Genomic DNA, 21,405 nt, shown 5'->3' with positions numbered 1-21,405 from the left:
GTAACTGCCCCAATTAGTTTAGATTTAGGATCAGTTTCAACAATTCCATCATGTTTTCTTGCTTTATGAAATTTAGTCATCTGTTCATTCCATAGCTTCAATCTAATCATTTTAGTTGTGATTGCTTATTCCGACTAATTAAATGCCTTGTGCATCAAAACTCAATCCTCAAGTCTTTGATCATTCTTTTCTTCCAAGGCACTTCTCAGGATTTGCACCCAGTTAGCTTTTGTGACTTTGAGGTGACTGATGAGGCAGGTATAGTGTCTGACTGGGTGGTCAATGTATAGTTTGTGAGGTGCTCCACTTTTGTCATTGTTTCTTTCTGTGTGTGTGTGTGTGTGTGTGTGTGTGTGTGTGTGTGTGTGTGTGTGTGTGTGTGTGTGTGTGTGTGTGTGTGTGTGTGTGTGTGTGTGTGTGTGTAAGGTTCCCAATGCCATTCTGAATGCTCTAGCACTACTTGAAGCAGTTATGGGCCAGATATACCCAGGAATGAGTGGGGATGTGATCTTTCAAGGACAATTGAATCAAATCCTTGAATTTTTTTCTCTGTCCAGCAGGTGACCTCTTCCCTTGTGAGAGATTGCAAAACTACCTTTCTCAGATGGTTCATCTCGCCTTCTTTTGAACTTAGAGATGAGTTTGGTTGTATGGTTCTATCTTGAGGTACCTCCAGGAGGTAGTCTAGGTTTCCAAAGCTTATCAGAGGCCAGGAATGAATCCTCTCTTAGAGATAGGTTTTGTGCTTATTTTTGACCAACCAGATTAATATAAATTCAGATAATAGCAGACTGCATATATGTTGAATGTTTGTGTCAATTTCTGCAGGTTGAATTAGTTACTTTTGGTGACAGCATATAAAATTAAATCCACTTTAGAGTGTGCACATGAACTAATCTTATTACCAAGTGGTATGTGTTGTAAACCTGTGGCCTGTCTGCTTCTCTGATCATACGATGCAGGAAGGACTGAAGTATAAGTCAGCATCTTTCCCTGAATCCTACTGAAGGGACTTTTCTTTAAATTTATTTGTGAAAGGATTTTGAAAATCTTGTTTTCTTTCAAGTGCAGTCCAAACAATTCAAAGTTGTGTTGCAACTTCTTTAAAATGGAATAATTTATTGAATGTGTGAGTAGGTATTCACCAGTTAACTGTAGGGATTTGATAATTTCTGGTACAGTGGAGCCGTGTTATTATCATACCCAGAGTACAATAGTTCAGCAAATGAATCAGCTTCATCAACGAATCATGGAAAGGAAAAGGCAAAATCTTGTGAAAGAAATTGGATGAAAACAAAGCTGGGGTGTGGAGGAATTTCAAGGACGGAGCCAGTGAAAGGGGCAGTAGGTGAGGAAAGGAGAGATTATTTGAGAACTTGACACCTGAAAATGGGAATGATGAAAAATTGGTAAGCAAGACACAATATGAAAGGAAGGGGAAGTTATTGGTTAAAAGTGAAATTTCTCAAACTACAGTGGTTTGGAAGCATTTTGATGAAAATAACAATGGCAAAATGAGGAGTACAGGCTTGTGGGACGGAGGGGCCTCATACTGTGCTGTACAACTACATCCAAAGAAAACCTCTTCTCCAGTAGGTCCGAGTTTCACAGATTTAATATTTCACTCAAATTAGTGAATTTAACAGCATAGTTCACATTAGCATTTTGCCAAGTTTTCAATTACCTTACTTGAAAATTAATTCTGCAGGTTAATTGCCGGGGATGGTGGTGGAGGCTGAAACATTGGGGGCATTTAAGAGACTCTTAGACAGACACATGGATGAAAGAAAAATAGGTTATGGGGTAGGGAGGGTTTATGTGTGCAACATCAAGGGTCGAAGGGCCTGTACTGTGCTGTAGCGTTCTATGTTCTGTCGTTCAAAGAGATAATTAGAATGGTATGACAATACATGGGTTGCACTGTATTAGTTGTCTCATCCACTTCATCAATCCCTTTTGCTTCCCCCTTAAATCTCTGAGCTTTTTTGCTTTTGTGTGTTACTGACTGGTGTGACACATTCTCCCTACAGGTCGAGTGAACAGCCCTTTCCTTAAGAATCAGAACAGTCCACCTGAGCGATCATGGTCCCCTCCAAGATCCCCCTGTCCTCGAATTGCTGCTAACCATAGCCCCTTCCAGTCTTTCCCTGCATGTATGTATACTTTTGAATTAAATGTAGAGTATAATGTTTCTTGGAATAGAAGCAAACACTTCTTAAAGCATGGAGACACTTATGGGTTTTCATAACTGCACAATTTCATGTAAAATACTAATCAGCTCTGCATTTAGAAAATGCAGTTCTAAATCTAATCCTGATCTCCCTGGCTTGGGGCCTTTGGAAAATACAGAGTACTCTACTACAAAAAAAAGGGCTAATTGATCAGTGGGAAATAAAAGCCAACCTGTCCATACTATCCTCCTGCTGCAGAAAGCTACTTCACGATCCCAAAACTGCAGATGCAGAAGAAGGAAAATGACGCTGCCAGCGCAGACTCTGGTCCAATTGGTTTGAGGATGTTGCAAGATTTAGATAAATGTTATTTTGCTTTCAAATATGACAGATGATCATCAGGTAGATGGAAACGGTATTTTCTCCTGCAGTCTGGAACTACATTTATCATTCGGATCCAAACAGAATATAAAAGACTGTGGTTCAGTCGGAATTGGGTGTGCATTCAATCTGCCCAAGCCCCCTTAAATGTCCGCTTTCATTCATTAAGCCCTCTTTCCAAACAGCTCTCTGCTGATGAGGCCTCCCTCTAACTGCGATTTGCACTCGCTATTTCTCTTCTTGAGCACCATGGCTTGCTTATAGATGCCCATTGGAACCCACTTCAACTTAGATGTATTGTAATGAGAATTAGGAGAAAATGGAGTACAATTTGACATGGTGAAGAAAGCACAGAAATGCTGGATGAACTTCTCACAGTGTCCATAGAAAGTGAAGATAATATCACCAATGTTTTGGGCCTGAACCCTTCCTCAAGGTGTGAGTAAATAAGCAGACATTAAAAGGCTGGCGAAGGGGCCAGAGCCCTTTAATTCAGGTGTCAGCCTATACTTTACTCAGGCCCAAAGCATTCGTTACCTCCTACGGCCACTCTGACACTGGTTGAGCTCCTCAGCATTTCTGTTTTCTCTACAATCACAGCATCTGCAGACTTTTGTGTTTCACTCTACAATTTGGCATTGGCAACTTCATGACAAATCTGCAATTTATCAATCAAAAAGCAACAATCAAACACCATAGATTTTTTTACTCCTGTTTCCCATTCTGCTTGTTTTTATGATAATATTCTTCTCATCTGAACAATGAGATCTTTTTTTTTGCCAATGCTGCCATTGTTACTTTTGGGTTATTATTCTGTTTTGGCAATTTAAAATGTACTTAAGTAGTTATAAAGTGCTTTTGAAGTTGAGGGGTCGTGAAAGTTGATCTATGTGCTCGCTTGCCTTGTCTTTGCTTGTCTTGTCACAAACTGTTAGATTTCATTGTCTAAAATAAGAATTTTGATGAATTAGTGCTTTGCTGGCAACTGATCCACACACACATAACAGTCCTTGTGTAAGGCACTGATCAGGAACCTTTGTTATAGTAGTTTTTAAGTTTGGAAAACATCTTATCCTGCATGACCTACTCATCTATAGAACAAAGGAAATAGGAAGGTTTCTGGCTTTGTAAAAGTTAATCATTTCAAATTCTTTCAATTTAGTTTTATTCTTTACACAGTCTACAGAAGGTTGCCATAAGCTGAAGACCAAACTTTGGAAATGATAGGTTTTCAGGCAGTGCATCTGGAACCTGACATGTTTCCTATTCTAGTACAATTGATTATAAATTTACAAGCAAAGGAAAAGCCTTGCCTTAGCCTAAAATTATATTTGTCATCTTTATTTAGCTGGGTGGAATCTGTTCCAGTGGGCTGGTTTGCACCTGGATGGGGATTAATGCTGCTCTGCAGGGTTTAGACTAGATTTTCAGGGGGATGGGAATTGGTACCTGAGAAGAAAGGGAAGAAGAGAAGAAAAAAGATGGTGAAGATTGAATGTAATGTCAGAAGTCAAAGGGTTATTTGGCACCAGGTTCTCAGGTGCATCTATTTTAATGCAAGGAGTGTTGTAGGAAAGGCAGATGAGGTTAGAGCATGGATTGGCATGTGAATTATGACATTGTGGCCATTCGTGAAACTTGGTTGCAGGAGGGGCAGGACTGGCACCTCAATGTTCCAAGGTTTCCATTGCTTTAGGTGCGATAGAATGGGGGTGGGGTGGGGATGAAAGGGGGAGGAGTGGCATTGCTCATCAGTGAAAAAATCTCAGCTATGCTCAGGCAGGACAGACCAGAGGACTCATTTACTGAGGCTATATGGGTGGAGCTGAGGAAACGGGAAAGGTTTGACCACACTCATGGGGTTGTATTATAGACAGGTTAGTAGTCAGTGAGAAAATTGGAGGAGCAAATCTGGAAAGAGAGAGAGAGAGAGAGAGAGAGAGAGAGAGAGAGAGAGAGAGAGAGAGAGAGGAGATGCAGGAAACGTAAGGTTGTGATAGTAGAAGATTTTAACTTTCCACATATTGACTGGGACTCCCATACTGTAAAAGGACTGGATGGCTTGGAATTTATCAAAGGTGTTAAGGAAAGTTTTCTAAATTAATATATAGAGGTACCAACTAGAGAGAGTGCAATACTGGATCTCCTTTTAGGAAATGATACAAGACAGATGACAGAAGTATGTGTAGGGAAACATTTTGGATCCAGTGATCATAATGGCATTAGTTTCAAGTTAGTTATGGAGAAAGATAGATCTGGGCCTCAGGTTGAAATTTTAAATTGGAGAAAGGCCAATTTTGAGGAAATGAGAAAGGATCTAGAATGTGTGATTGGGATAAGTTGTCTTCAGGCAAGGATGTATGAGGTCGATGCAAAATTTTTGAGAGTGCAAAGTCTGTATGTTCCTGTCAGGATTAAAAGCAAAGTTAGCAGGTATAGGGAACCTTGGGTTTTGAGGGATATTGTGGATCTGGTACGGGAGAATAGAGAGGTTATAGCAGGTTAGGCAACATGGAGCAAATCAGGTACTTGAGGAGTATAAAAAAATCCAAGAAAAACTCAAGAAAGAAACCACGAAGGCTAATAAAGACATGAGGTGGCTTTGACCAACAATGTGAAGGGAAGTCGTAAGGGTTTCTATAGATGTATTAAGAGCAAAAGGATAGTAAGGGACAAAATTGGTCCCCTTGAAGATCATAGTGGTCGGCTTTGTATGGAGCCAAAAGAGATGGGGGAGGTCTTAATTTTTTTTGCATCAACATTCACTCAGGAAATGGGCACAGAGTTGTGGAAAATAACGAAAAACAAGTAATGTGGTCATGGAACCTATACAGATTAAAGAGGAGGAGGTGTTGTTTGCTGTCTTCGAGCAAATAAGGATGGATAAATCCCCAGGGCCTGACAAGATATTCCTTCAGACCTTGAGGGTGACTAGTGAAGAAATTGCAGGAGTCTGGAAGAAATATATAAAATGTCATGAGCCCTGGGTGAGGTGCCGGAGGATTGGAGAATAGCTCACTTTGTTCAAAAAAGGATCCAAAAGTAACCCTGGAAATCATAGGCTGGTAAGCCTGACATCAGTAGTAAATGAATTATTGGAGGGTGTTCTAAAATTACAGATTTACAATTATTAAGGTAGCCAGAAACTGATTAAGGATAGTCAACATGGCTTTGTGCATGGTAGATCATGTTTAACCAAACTTATAGAGTTTTTCGAGGAAGTTACCAGGAAAGGTGATGAAGGAAAGGCTGTGGATGTTGTCTACATAGATTTATAAGGCCTCTGACCAGGTCCCACATGGTACATTAGTCAGGAAGGTTCAGATGCTTGATGTTCATGGTGAAGTAGTGAACTGGATTCAACAATGGCTTGATGGAGGAAGCCAGAGAGTAGAGGTAGATTATTGATTCTCAGACTGGAGGCCTGTGACTAATGGTGTGCCTCAGGGATTGTTGCTGGGACCATTGTTGTTTGTCACCTATATCAATGATCTGGATGATAATGTGGTAAATTGGATCAGCAAGTTTTCAGATGTCTCTAATATTGGAGGTGTTGTGGACAACGAAGAAAGTTTTCAAATCTTGCAGAGGGATCTGGATCAGCTGGAAAAATGGGCTGAAAAATGGCAGATGGAATTTAATGCAGACAAGTGTGAGGTGTTGCATTCTGGAAGGTCAAACCAAGAAAGGACGTACATGGTAAATGGTAGGGCCCTGAGGAGTGCAGTAGAACAGGGATCTGGGAATACAGATACATAATTCTCTGAAAGTGGCATCACAGGTAGGGTTGTAAAGACATTTTTGGCATCTTGGCCTTCATAAATCAAAGTATTGAGTATAGGAGTTGGGATGTTATGGTGAAGTTGTATAAGATATTGGTGAGGCAGAATTTGGAGTATTGAGTGCAGTTTTGGTCACCTAACTTCAGGAAGGATATCAGTAAGATAGAAAAAGTGCAGAGAAGATTTATAAGGATATTGCCCAGACTTCAAGAACTGAGTTACAGGAAAATATTCAACAGGTTAGGACTTTATTCCCTGGAGCATAGAAGAATGAGGGAAGATTTGATAGTAGTATTTAAAATTATGAGGTGGATAGACAGAGCAGATGTTGGTAGGCTTTTCCCACTGAGGGTTGGTGAGATTCATGGATGGGAGAAGTATGGAGGGCTAAGGACTGGGTGTAGGAGAGAGGAACTAGGCAAAAAAATATTTCGGCACAGACTTAAAGGGCCAAGGGGCCTGATTTTGTATTGTAAATGTTCTATTGTTCTATGGTTATTGGAGATGTGCTCATCCAAGCAAGTGGAGGGCATTCTATCATACTTTTAACTTGTGTTAAGGACCGTGAGTAACACCCAGAATTCCTAGCATGAAGAGGAAAGGCCAGAGCCTAAACATGGCAGTCATTTGCAGAATTAAACCACTGGGAAATGAATAGATCAAGTCGTCAAGTTTATTGTTACTGAATGTACAAATATAACCTGACAAAACAGTCCTCGGTGCAAAACATGCAGACACACACCCAGACATAACACACATACAAATAATACATATGCAGGACAAGTAGTAAATCTATCAAAATAAAAAAATAAATATTGTTTTGTACAAATGAGAGTCTCAGATGATTGGTGTGAGTGGTTCCTTTGGTGGTTCAGCATTCACTCTGCCCATGGGAAGAAGCTATTCCTCTGCCTGGTGGTGCTCTTCCCATCGGGAACAGCTGAAAGATAATATGTGTATGGTGGAAGGGGTCCTCAATGATTTTACATGCCTTCTTCAGGCAATGATCCCAGTAGATCACATCAGTGTGGGGGTGGGGGGTGGGGGGAGAAGTGGGGGGGGGAGGGAGACTCCAGTGATCTTCTCTGACACAGTACTGGTTCTGTGCATTGACCTCCAATCCATTTCTCTGCACCAACCGTACCACACTGTGATTCAGCCAGTCAGGACACTCTCGATAGAGCTCCTGTAGAAGGTTGACATAATGATGACCGGTAGCCTTGCCCGATTCATTCTTCTCAGGATGTGCAGTTGTTGTTGTACCTTCCTGACAAGTGAGGAGATGTTAAGTGTCCCTGATAGGTCACTAGGTTAGCGAACTCCAAGGAACTTGGTTCTCTCCACTCTCTCTCTACTACAGAGAGTGGATGGTGGTCATTCCTTTGTCTTGTCAATTTGAGACTCAGCTTGTTACTCACGCACCATTTCACAAGATTTTCCACCTCTTCCATGTAGTGTGACTAATAGTTGTTGCTGATGGGGCCCACAACTCTGGTGTCATCTGCAAACTTATTGACACTGTTGGAGCTGGATCTGTCGATGCAGCAATGGGTCAGTAGTGAGCTGAGGTGCACCAGTGCTCAGCGTGACAGTGCTCAACATTCTGCTACTGAGGAACTCCAGGGTCTAATTCCACAGAGGGGTGTTGAGTCCCAGGAAGGACAGCTTTTCCACCAGCCTCTGGGGAATGATCATATTAAATGCCGAGCTGAAGACAATGAACAGTATTGAGGCATCGTTCTCTAGGTGGGCCAAGACAGAGTGAAGTGATGAGGCTATAGCATCGTCTGTGGGATGGTTTCTTCTGTAGGTGAATTGATATGGCACCAGCGTTTCTGAGAGGTGGGCTTTGATGTGTTCCATCACCAGATTCTCAAAGTTTTTCATAATAGTGTAGGTCAGCGCCACAGGGCAGTTGTCATTGAGGCCTGTTTTTGTCGCCCTCTTGGGTACTGGGAGCTCTGAAATGCTGCATGGTTGCCTGGTGTCAGCGGAGTCTATAACCCTTGCAGCTGTCGACGTGCTCAGTACTGGTCCTGGGCAAGTCCTAAAAGCATCAGTAAGGTGGAGCAAAAATTAATTAATTGGAAAAGCTATTGAAATAACCACACAGACAAGGTTTTTGCACTTTTTAAAAAAAGCATTACTTGTGTGGGATTGTGAGGAAGAGAAAGAAAACTAAAGCAACAATGGCCTGGGTGGGTGTTCAAAATGAAAGACAGGCCAAAGGAGAAGGTGTTGATTTTGCTTCAGCCCTCCTCTTTATTGGGTCAGATTTCCGTCACATGTATGAGTTTGACTTTTAAAAATTACTTTTCTGCATGCTATGCTCATATTTTTTTTATTGCAGTAAGTCTCAGCAGTGAACTAGCTCCTTAGAACAGAGAACATAACAGCACAGTGCAGGCACTTCAGCCCAGCCGGTTGTGCTGACATATATATACCTACCAAAAAACTAAACCCTCCCAACCTCATAACCCTTTTTCTCTTTCATTCCATGTGCCTTAGGGTCTCATAAATGTCCCTATTGTCCACCTCCATCAGCACACACTCCGATTCCCACACACACACACACACACACACACACACACACACACACTTCCACCCATACACAGACTCACACACTCCCCCCTCACACAGACACACACTCCCACCCACACACACACTTCCACCCATACACAGACACAGACTCACACACACTCCCCCACACACACACTCCCCCCCACACAAACACACACACACCCACACACTCACACACTCCCCACACAGACACACTCACTCACACATAGACACACACACACACTCCCACAAAGACACACACTCTCACATACACACAAACTCCCCCCACACTAACACACTCCCCACACAGACACACACACACACTCCCACACACACACAGACACAAACACACACACAAATACACATACTTCCACACACACACACACTCACATACAAACTGCACACACACAAACAAACACACACAGACACACTCACACACACAACCACACACACCCATACACCTATACACTCACACACACACATAGACACATACACACACACACAGACACAATCCCCCTCATACACACACAGAAACACACACACAGAGTCACACACAGACACACACAACACACTCCCATAACACTCACACTCCCACACACACACTCTCACACAGTCCACCCCCACACACACTCTCTCATACAGACACACCTTCACACACTTACACAAACACATACTACCCAATACACACAAACACAGACACAACTTCACACAATCACACACACATGCACCCTCACACAGACACACACACTCACACACACTCCCACACACAAACTCACACTCACACACAGACACCCACACACTCCCCCACACACAGACACACACACAGAAACTTTCACATACACACTCCCTCACACAAACACACTCACACACTCTCACACACCCATACACACAACACACTCCCCCCACACACAATACCACACTCATACACACACACCCATACATACTCAACCACACACACACATACTCACACACACATCCCCACATGCACACTCACACAGACACACACACTCAACCACATCCACACTCACACAGACAAACACATCCCGCACACACACACAGGCACACACACTCCTCCACACGCACACTCAAACAGACACTGACACAGACACACACACCCATTCACATACACACATACTCACACACTCTCTCACAAACACACACACACTCCTGGCATGCACACACACACAGACACACACACTCCACCACACACACTCACACAGATACACACACACTCTCTCACATTCACACACACTCATATACACAAACACAGACATACCTTTACACAATCACACACACTCCCACACACAACTCACACTCACACACACAGACACCCACACATGGACACACACACTCACTTTCACATACACACACATCTTCACACATTCACACAATCTCACACACCCATAAAAACAACACACTCCCCCCACACACACAATACCACACTCACATACTCACTCACCCACACACACCCACACACAGTCTCACACTCATAGACTCACACTCCACTCATACACACTCACACAATCCTCCTCACAAACACACTCACAGACACAATCCCCCTCACACACACTCACAGAGTCCACCCACACATACAGACTCTTTCACACACACACACACACACACACACACACACAAATACACACTGATAAAGACAAACAAACACAGGTGCACATGCACACTCACACACAGGCACACACACACTCCCAAACACACAGACACACAAACACTCTCACATACACACACAGACACATCTTCACACAATCACACACACACAGCCACACCCACACAGACACACACACTTTCCACCACACATTTATGCATTCACACACTCACACTCACTCACAGATACACACACCCACACACACTCACACAGACATACACACTCCCCCACACACACACTCTCACATACACACAGACACAGCTTCACACAATCACACACATTCACACAAACTCACAGACACACACACACTCACTCCCCCACATACACACTCACACACATACCTTTCGCACACACACACACACTCCCCCACACACACTCAAACAAACACACACATTCACACAGACACCCACACACTCACACACACTCCCCCACACAGACTCACACGCATACTCACACACACTCTCTCATACACACACACTCCCACATTTCCCTCCCACACACTCCCTCACACAATCTCAAAGCCCCCCCAACAAACACACTCACACACAAACACTCACACCCAGATACACACACTCCCAGACAAACACACACTCCCCCACAAAAACTCTCACAGAGACACACACTCCCACACACACACACAGACACACACACAGATACGTACATTCTCTCATACACACACACATGCTCACACACTCTCCCACACACACTCCACCTCACACACACATTAACACACACACATTCTCCCTCACACACAGACACGCACACTACTCACACACACACACACACACACACACACTCCCCTACATGCACACTCACACAGACACACAGACTCACACAGACACATACACACTTACACAGACCTGTACACTCTCTCATACACACACACACGCTCACACACTCCCCCACACACACTCAAACACACTCCCCCACACACACTCAAACACACTCTGCCTCACACACATATTCACACACACACACTCTCCCTCACTCACAGACACACACACTAACCCCACAAACACACACTCACACACACTCCCATACAAGCACACTCACACAGACACACACACACTTACACAGACACGCACACACTCACACAGGCATGCACACTCTCTCATACACACTCACCCCACACACACACACCCTCATATTAACACTCCCCCACAGATACATTCACACAGAAACACACACACACACTCCCACAAACGTACACACAGACACATACTCACCCACACTCTCACACACACTCACACACAAACACAATTGCCCACAGAAACACACAAACACACACATACACATTCATCCACACACACATTTCACACAGCCTCTCACACACACACACTCAGAGACACACACACACATTCACAAAGAGACACATACACATAGTAACACACACACTCACAGTCTCACACACACACTCACACACAGGCACGCACTCACACACTCAACCCCACACACACACTCTCACATACACACAGACACAGACATACCTTCACACACTCAAACACACTCACGCACTCCCCCCACACTCTCAAATAGACACACACACTCAAACAGACACAGTCTCACCCACAGACACAGACAACACACACAGAAACAAGCACACACACTCACACACACACACCCCCACACACACTCATGCAGACTCAAACCCAAACTCACACACACACTCTCTCATACACACACATTATCCCACACTCCCCCCACACACACTGCCCCACACAAACTCTCACCCGCCCACACAAACACTCACACACACTCTCTATCTCACACACAGGCACACATACACACTCCCCCCACACACACTTCCCCAGATGCTCACTCACACATACATACACACACACACACACAGATACCCACACACTCACACACACAAACACATTCCCCAACAAACACTCACATAAACACTCCCCCTCTGCACACACACACACACTCCCCCACATACACACTCAAATAGACACTCACACAGACACATACACACTCTCACATACACACATATTCACACTCACACACTCTCTCTCACACACACACTCACCCACATGCACACTCACACAGACACACACACTCCCACACACACACACTCTGCCCACACACACTCAAACACTCACACACCCTCTCAAATACACACATACTATCACTCACACACACATACACTCCTCCACACACACACTCACACAGACATACACACGCACTCCCACACACACACACAGTCCACCACATACACTTGCACAGACACTCACACACACAGACACATACACTCCCCCACACACACTCACACAGACACATATACACTCCCCCAGACACATGCACACAGACTCACACATGCACATTCATCCACACACACACACACACACACTCACACAGCCTCACACATACACTCACTCACATACACACACAGAGACACTCACACTCCCCTACATGCACACTCACACAGACATACACACACAGACATATACACACACACACACACACACACACACACACATTCCCCCACAAACACTCCCACAGACACACACACACCCACACCCATCCACTCACACGCACAAATGCACAGACACACACACACACATACAGAGGTATCACACGCACCCACTCACATACACACACAGTCACACACACTCACACAGATACATACATACTCACACACTCACAGAGACTCACACACACACACACACACACACACACACACACACACACACTCTCACATACACACAGAAACAGACATACCTTCACACAATCAACAACACTCACGCACTCACCCCACACTCTCAAATAGACACACACACTCAAACAGACACTATCACCCACAGACACAGACAAACACACAGAAACACCTACACACACACTCCCCCACACACACTCACGCAGACTCAAACCCACATTCACACAAACACTCTCTCATACACACACACTGTCCCACACTCCTCCCACACACTCCCCCACACAAACTCTCACCCTCCACACACACACTCACACACTCTCTCAGTCACACACAGACACACACACTCCCCCACACACACTCCCCCAGATGCACACTCACACAGACATACACACACACAGACACCCACACACTCACACACATACACACATTCCCCAACAAACACTCACACAAACACTCCACCTACGCGCACACACACACACCACGCACACACTCCCCCACATACACACTCAAACAGACACTCACACAGACACATACACACTCTCACATGCACACATATTCACACTCACGCACACTCTCTCACACACACATTCACCCACACACACACTCAAACAGACACACACACACACACTCCCACACACACACTCCCCCCCACATACTCAGACACTCACACACAGACACATACACTCCCCCACACACACTCACATGGACTCTCACACACTCTCCCACACACACACATACACATATACACACACTGACATGTACACTCTCCCATACACACACACTCACACACTCCCCCACACACTATCAAACACACTCCCCCTCACACACTCATACACACATTCACACACGCTCTCTCTCTCACACACACTGCACCCCCACACACACACTCCCCTACAGGCACACTCAGACAAACAAACACACACACACTGACATACACACTCTTTCATACATTCCCACACTCCCCTCCCACACACTCCCCCACACAAACTCACAGCCCCCCAACAAACACACACACACACAAACACACACGCTCACACACTCCCACACACACACTCAAACACACTCCCCCCTCACACACACACTCTCACATGCCAGATACACACAATCCCAGATGAACACACACTCCTCCACACACACACCAACACAGACATACACACTCCCACACAAACACTCCCCCACTCACACTCACACAGACACAAACACACTCTCACAGACACACACTCACGCACACACTCTCTCAATCACACACAGACACACACACACTCCCCTACATGCACACTCAGACACACACACACACTCACAAAGACACGCACACTCATACACACACACTTCCACACTCCCCTCCCACACACTCCCCCACACAAACTCACAGCCCCCCAACAAACACACTCTCACACTCACACACACACACACACACTCACAACCAGAAACACATACTCCCAGACAAACACACACTCCCCCACACAAACTCTCACACAGACACACACACACTCTCCCCTACACACACACATACACAGACACACACACACACAGACATGTACACTCTCTCATACACATACACACACTCAAACACACTCCCCCTCAGACACTCACACACACATTCACACACACACTCTCTCACACACAGACACACACACACACTACCCCCCACACACAATCACACACACTCCCCTACATGAACTCACACAGACACACACACACTCACTCAGACACGCACACTCTCTCATACACACACACTCCCACCACAAATACACTCATACAGACACATACACACAGATACACACACAGACACACCCACACACTCACACAGACACACACACCCTCACATACACACTCACCCACAGACACACTCACACAGAAACACAGAAACACACTCTCACACATACTCCTACACACATACATACAGACACATACTCACACATACACACTCACACACACTCGTCCACAGAAACACACAAACACATATGTACACATTCATCCACAGACACATTCACACAGCCTCTCTCTCTCACACACACACACACACACACACACACACACACACACACACACACACACACACACTCACATACACACAGAGAGAGACACACACACATTCACACAGAGACACATACACATAGTAACACACACAGGCATGGACTCACACACTCCTTCCCCACACACACTCTCACATACACACAGACACAGACATACCTTCACACAATCACACACACTCACACACTCCCCCACACACTCTCAAATAGACACACACACTCTCATACACACACATTCCCACACTCGCCCCACAAACACTCACACAGACACAATCCCACACACACACACATTCTCATACACACACATTCCCACACTCACTCTCCCACACAAACTCACACACACACCCCACACACTCCCCCACACAAACTCTCACCCCGCACACACACACACTCACACACACTCCCCGACATGCACACACACACAGACACACACACTCTCTCATACACACACTCCCCCCCACACACACAGAGACACACTCCCCCCCACACACACACTCACAGACACACACACTCTCCCCCCACACACACACAAACACACTCCCCCACATACACACTCCCCCACAGACACACTCACACAGAAACACACACTCACACACTCTCCCACACACATACACACAGACACATACTCACACATACTCACACACACACTCACATACACACACACACTCGTCCACAGAAACACATATGTACACATTCATCCACACACACACTCACACAACCTCTCTCACACACACACTCACATACAGACACACACACACAAATTCACACAGAGACATGTACACATAGTAACACACACTCACACAGTCTCACACACACAGTCACACACAGGAACGCACTCACATACTCCCCCCACACACACTCTCACATACACACAGACACAGACATACCTTCACACAATCACACACACTCACACACTCTCAAATAGACACACACACTAACACAGACAGAGACAAACACACAGAAACACACACACACACACACTCACACGCACACACTCACATACACACTCTCTCATACGCACACATATTCCCACACTCCCCCCACATACATTCCCCCACACAAACTCCCACACACCCCCACACACTCCCCCACACAAACTCTCACCCCCCACACCCACACACACATTCACACACACACACACTCACTCCTAGATTCACACACTCCCAGATGAACACACACTCCTCCACACACACACTCACACAGACATACACATTCCCACACAAACACTCCCCCATACACACTCACACAGACACAAACACACACTCACAGACACACACTCACACACACATACACTAACACACACTCTCACACACACAGACACACACACACACATTCCCCCACACACACAAACACACATGCAAACTCACACAGACACACACACAGACACCCACACACTCACACACACTCACTCACACACACACACACACACACTCACTCACTCACTCACACACAGACAAAGAGACATGCACACAATCATACAGACACACATACAGTAATACATACAGACTCACACAGTCTCACACACACAGACTCACACACAGGCACTAACTTACACATTCCCCCCACACACACTCTCACACACACACACACAGACATACCTTCACACAATCACACACACTCTCACACTCCCCCACACACACTCACACACTCCCCCCACACACTCACACAGACTCACATCCACACTCACACGCACTCTCTCATACACACGCACTCCCACACTTCCCTCCCAATCACTCCCCCACACAAACTCGCAGCCCACCAACAAACACACTCACACACACACACGCACACACACTCACACACACACACTCCCACACCCACACACACACACAGACACACTCACACACACAGACATGTACACTCTCTCATGCACACACACACACACTCACACACTCCCCCCACACAGACTCAAACACACTCCCCCTCACACACTCACACACACACTCTCTCTCTCGCGCACAGACACACACACACTACCCCCCACACACACACATTTACACGCACTCCCCTACATGCACACTCACAGACACACACACACAGACACCCACACACTAACACACTCTCACACACACTTTGCCACACACACACTCACACAGACACACACACACACATCTAATCAATGCCTCTCCTTGTCATTTAGAACTCTGTTAAGTCAACTGTCATCCTTCTTCAATCCGAGGATAAAAGTCCCTGCTCTGCTAATCTTGCCTAATAAGACATATTTTCCAAACCAGGCAACACACTGGTAAATCTCCTCTGCCCTCTCTCCATAGCTTCCACACCCTTCCTGTAATGAGGTGACCGGAACTGAATGGAACATTCTAAATGTGGTCTCACCAGAGATATATAGAGCTTCAAGATCACTTCATGGTTCCTGAACTCAATCCTCTGACCAATGAAGCCCAGCATCCCATTGTCCTTCTTAACTATCATATCCACCTGCATGGCAACCTTGAGAGATCTATGGATTTGGACCCTAACGTCCCTCTGTTTTTCCATATTGTTAAATATCTGACCATTAACGATGTACTTAACCTGCAGTTTTGTCCTTCCAAAATGCATAACATCACATTTATCCGGATTGAACTCCAAATGCCATTTTTACACCCAACTCTGCATCCTACGATGGCCTTCAACACTATCAACAACACCTCCAACATTTGTATCATCCTCAATCTTACTGACTTCTTGTCCAGTTCTTTTATAAAAATCACAAAGAGCAGGGGTCCCAGAACAGAGCCCTGAGGAACTTCACGACACAAACCACAGTTAGAATATTTTTTTGCCCATTGCTACTCTCTGCTTTTTACAGGAGAGCCAATTCTGAATCCACACAGACAAGGTTCCATGCCTCCCGTGCCTCATGACTTTCTCAATGAGGATCCCATGAGGTACCTTTTCAAATGCCTTACTAAACTCCATATAGACCTCACCTACCACTCTCCATTCATCAATTTCTTTGGTTACCCTTCATCTTGTCTCACAAGTCCAAGATTCTTACTTCTTGTGTGGATAAGAATGGGGGCTGTAGAAAGGATGAGCATCGCGGTTCAGGAAGCTATTCAAGAGTGGGGAAAGAGAAATGTAGTGGTAATCAGAGATAGTATAGTTAAGGAAATAGGCAAAGTTCTCTGATAGAGCATCCGGAAAGCTGCATTGCCTGCCTGGTGCCTGGGTTCACGATATCTTATCTGACCTAGAATCACAGAACAAAACAGCACAGAACTAGGCCTTTCAGTCTGTGGGTCTCCATAGTCCCACTGACATACACCTTGACCATTACCCTCAATACCCCTCCAATTCATGTAACTGTCCAAATTCTTAAAAGTTAAAATTGAGCACACATTCCCACACTCCCTCTACTCTCTATGTGAAGAAATTCCCCCTCAATTTTTCCTCTTTCACACTTAACCCATGTCCTCTGGTTTGTATCTCACCTACCCTCAGTGGAAAAAGCCTGTCAACATTTACTCTCTCTATCCCTCTCAGAATTTTAAATACCTCTGTCAAATCTCCTCTCATTCTCTATGCTCCAGGGAATAAGCCTGTTTAATCTTTCCCTGTAACTCAGTTCCTGAAGTCCGGACAACATCCTAGTAAATCTTTTCTCTTGTCAATCTTATTGATATCTTTCCTGTAGTTTGGTGATCAAAACTTCACACAAAATCTTTCATCTGTTGCCTTTAGTAAACAACAATCCACTCTTCAAAGCTCTTGCAAAAGCTGTGGAGCAGATATGTCTAGCATGGGGCAGAGCTCCAGTATTTCAAATAAGATCTGTTTTAAAGTGTTTGCATGTGACCTACTCTAACAAACCTTTCCTATTTTATCTCCCAAAAACATATCTATACACTCTGTCACAAGCAGGTGAATTTATTTATAAATGGGATGCCAAATTGTTATCTGGCAAGAAGGACAACCCCTTGCTAAAACATACACTACATGTGTGGAACAAAATTTATCAATGTATTGGCCAGAAAGTGGGGTTGTCTCAAAACCTCCCCCCCCCCCCCGCCCGACTCAGAATAATTTAATACCATTGACTATTGATAACAAGATCCTGGACACCTGGTGCCGAAGTGGGATCACATGTATCAAGGACTGTTATGAACGGGGGAAACTCATGTAATTTCAGCAGTTTAGAATTAAATATGATTTATCAAATAGGATACTGTTTTGCTTCTTTCAATTAAGATCTTTCTTGATGGCCAAATTGGGTCCAACTATGGAGGGCAGTGATTTGAAGAGAGAACATTTCCAAGTGGAACTGAGAATACTGTAAACTCAACTTGAGATATCTTGGACCCTGGCACCAGGGAGGCAACATATAATTTGGTATACTCAATCTCTTCCTCTTCTCTGTCCCCTAACTTTGGAATCTCACTGCAGCTCGCTTCTTCTCCTCCCTTCCCTTCTTAGCCACAGGACAAGATCCCATGCCAGAGACCTGACCACTATGGCTTGTCCCTGGTAGGTTGTTCCTCCCCAACAGTATTCAAAATGGTATACTTGTTATTGAGGGGAACGGCCATAGAGGTGCCCTGCACTGCCTGTCCCCTTTCCCTCTCCTGACTGCCTGGCTGCCACTCATCTATCTCCTCCTGCTTTCTAGGTGTGATAGTGTCCCCGTAACTCCTTTCTATCATCCCCTCTACCTCCCAAATTATCTGGGATTCATCCAACACCAGCACCAATTCTTTAACTCAGCATATCACGAGTTGCAGCTGGATGAACTTTTCGCAGATGAAGTCATCATGGATATTGGTGGCTTCTCTACATTGGAGAGACTAGTCACAAATATGAAGTATGCTTTGCTCAGCACTCCGCTCCTTCTGCTACGACAGAGCACCCCCAGTAGCCACACACTGCCACACTCACCTGTCTGTTGTTGGCCTTCTCTAATATCCCTGCCAGGTGGCATTAACATTGACTTTCTGCTTTCTGCTAACCTCATCTTTTTCCCCTCCCCCTTTACAGTTTTTACAGTTCTCCCCATTCCCTTCCTCCTCCACCAACCCAACCATCCCTCCTTCCCCCGATCGCTGCTGTCCCCTCCATCCTTCTCCACTTATCACGTCTTGCCTACCCCCTGACCCATCCTTTTGTTCGGATACCTGCCAACATTCTCCCATACCTTGTTGAAGGGTTCAAACACGAAATGTCGGTTATGTATTTTGACCATGACACTATTTGACCATTTAGGTTTCTCCAGCATTATGTGTTCATACGACTGACTTCCCTGATGACCCACATTCTGGAAGAGGAACATTTCCCTGCCTTAGATTCCATTCTCACTGTTTATAACCAGAGGAACAAATATATGATATCTGAAACTTGCCCTTACCAGTGCCGATCTAATGAATCCTTTAGGTTCCTCAAATAGGGTGCCCCTTTCTTACTATCCCTCGCCTCTTACCTGTTGAGCAAAAGCCTTAATACTTTGACTCAGTCCACTGTGACGAGGACTGATCTCTTTAGGTAGCCTATGGGTTGTCTGCTCATAACTGACGTCTTGAAATAGTGTGTGCATTCGCAGTTCCCACCTCCTGTTGTGTTTAAATGGCCCCTGATGAGCTCATTGAATCCCCCATGATCTGTATTTCCCGTTGTAAGTAAATCAGTACTTACAGGTACATTGTTTTCTGCGGCTGTGGGTTTGAGTTGTAATACATTCGTTCTGAACAAAACTATGTCACAAACCCAGGATACCTGGATTTGGGGATATCACTGCTGCTGTTTACCAGGGTGGGTGGGGAAACCACTGTTGCAAGTTACCGGGGTGTGGGGACATCATTGGTACAGGTTACTGGGATGTGGGGACAACATGGCTGCAGGTTACCAGGGTGGGTGTGGACAACACTGCTGCAGGTTACCGGGGTGAGGGGACACTACTGCTGCAGGTAAACGAGGTGGGTGTGGACATCACTGCTGCAGGTTACCGGGGTTGGTGGTGATATCACTGCTACAGGTTACCGAGGTGTGTGGACAACATTGCTGAAGGTTACCGAGGTGGGTGTGGGCATTATTGCTGCAGGTTACTGGGGTTTGGGGATTTCATTGCTGCAGGTTACCTGGGTTACCAGGATGTGGGGACAAATCTGCTGGAGTGAGTGGGTGTCATCATTGCTGCATTTAACCGAGGTGTGGGGACATCATTGCT

The 21,405-nt window shown here is 45.2% G+C and overlaps 1 protein-coding gene across 12 annotated transcripts in view; it reads left to right on the top strand.

Moving 5' to 3' along the window:
- Window positions 1-21,405, top strand: part of dbn1 (drebrin 1) — a 429,629-nt gene that overhangs the window by 313,913 nt on the left and 94,311 nt on the right. For 11 of the 12 annotated variants that reach the window (XR_011345015.1, XR_011345012.1, XR_011345011.1 and 8 more), the window contains one exon: window positions 2,031-2,153. The exons of the other annotated variant lie outside the window; for it this stretch is intronic. Coding sequence is in view for 6 of the 11 variants with exons in the window: in XM_069899279.1 (XP_069755380.1) it covers window positions 2,031-2,153 (123 nt within the window). In the remaining 5 variants the exon portion in view is untranslated. The remainder of the gene's footprint in view (window positions 1-2,030; window positions 2,154-21,405) is intronic. 12 annotated transcript variants of the gene reach the window in all.

This window comes from Narcine bancroftii, chromosome 9 (genome assembly GCF_036971445.1).
Source record: "Narcine bancroftii isolate sNarBan1 chromosome 9, sNarBan1.hap1, whole genome shotgun sequence".
NCBI classification, from domain to species: Eukaryota; Metazoa; Chordata; class Chondrichthyes; order Torpediniformes; family Narcinidae; genus Narcine; species Narcine bancroftii.
The sequence above is the reverse complement of the archived record's forward strand: the minus strand, read 5'-3'. Positions and strand labels throughout refer to the sequence as shown.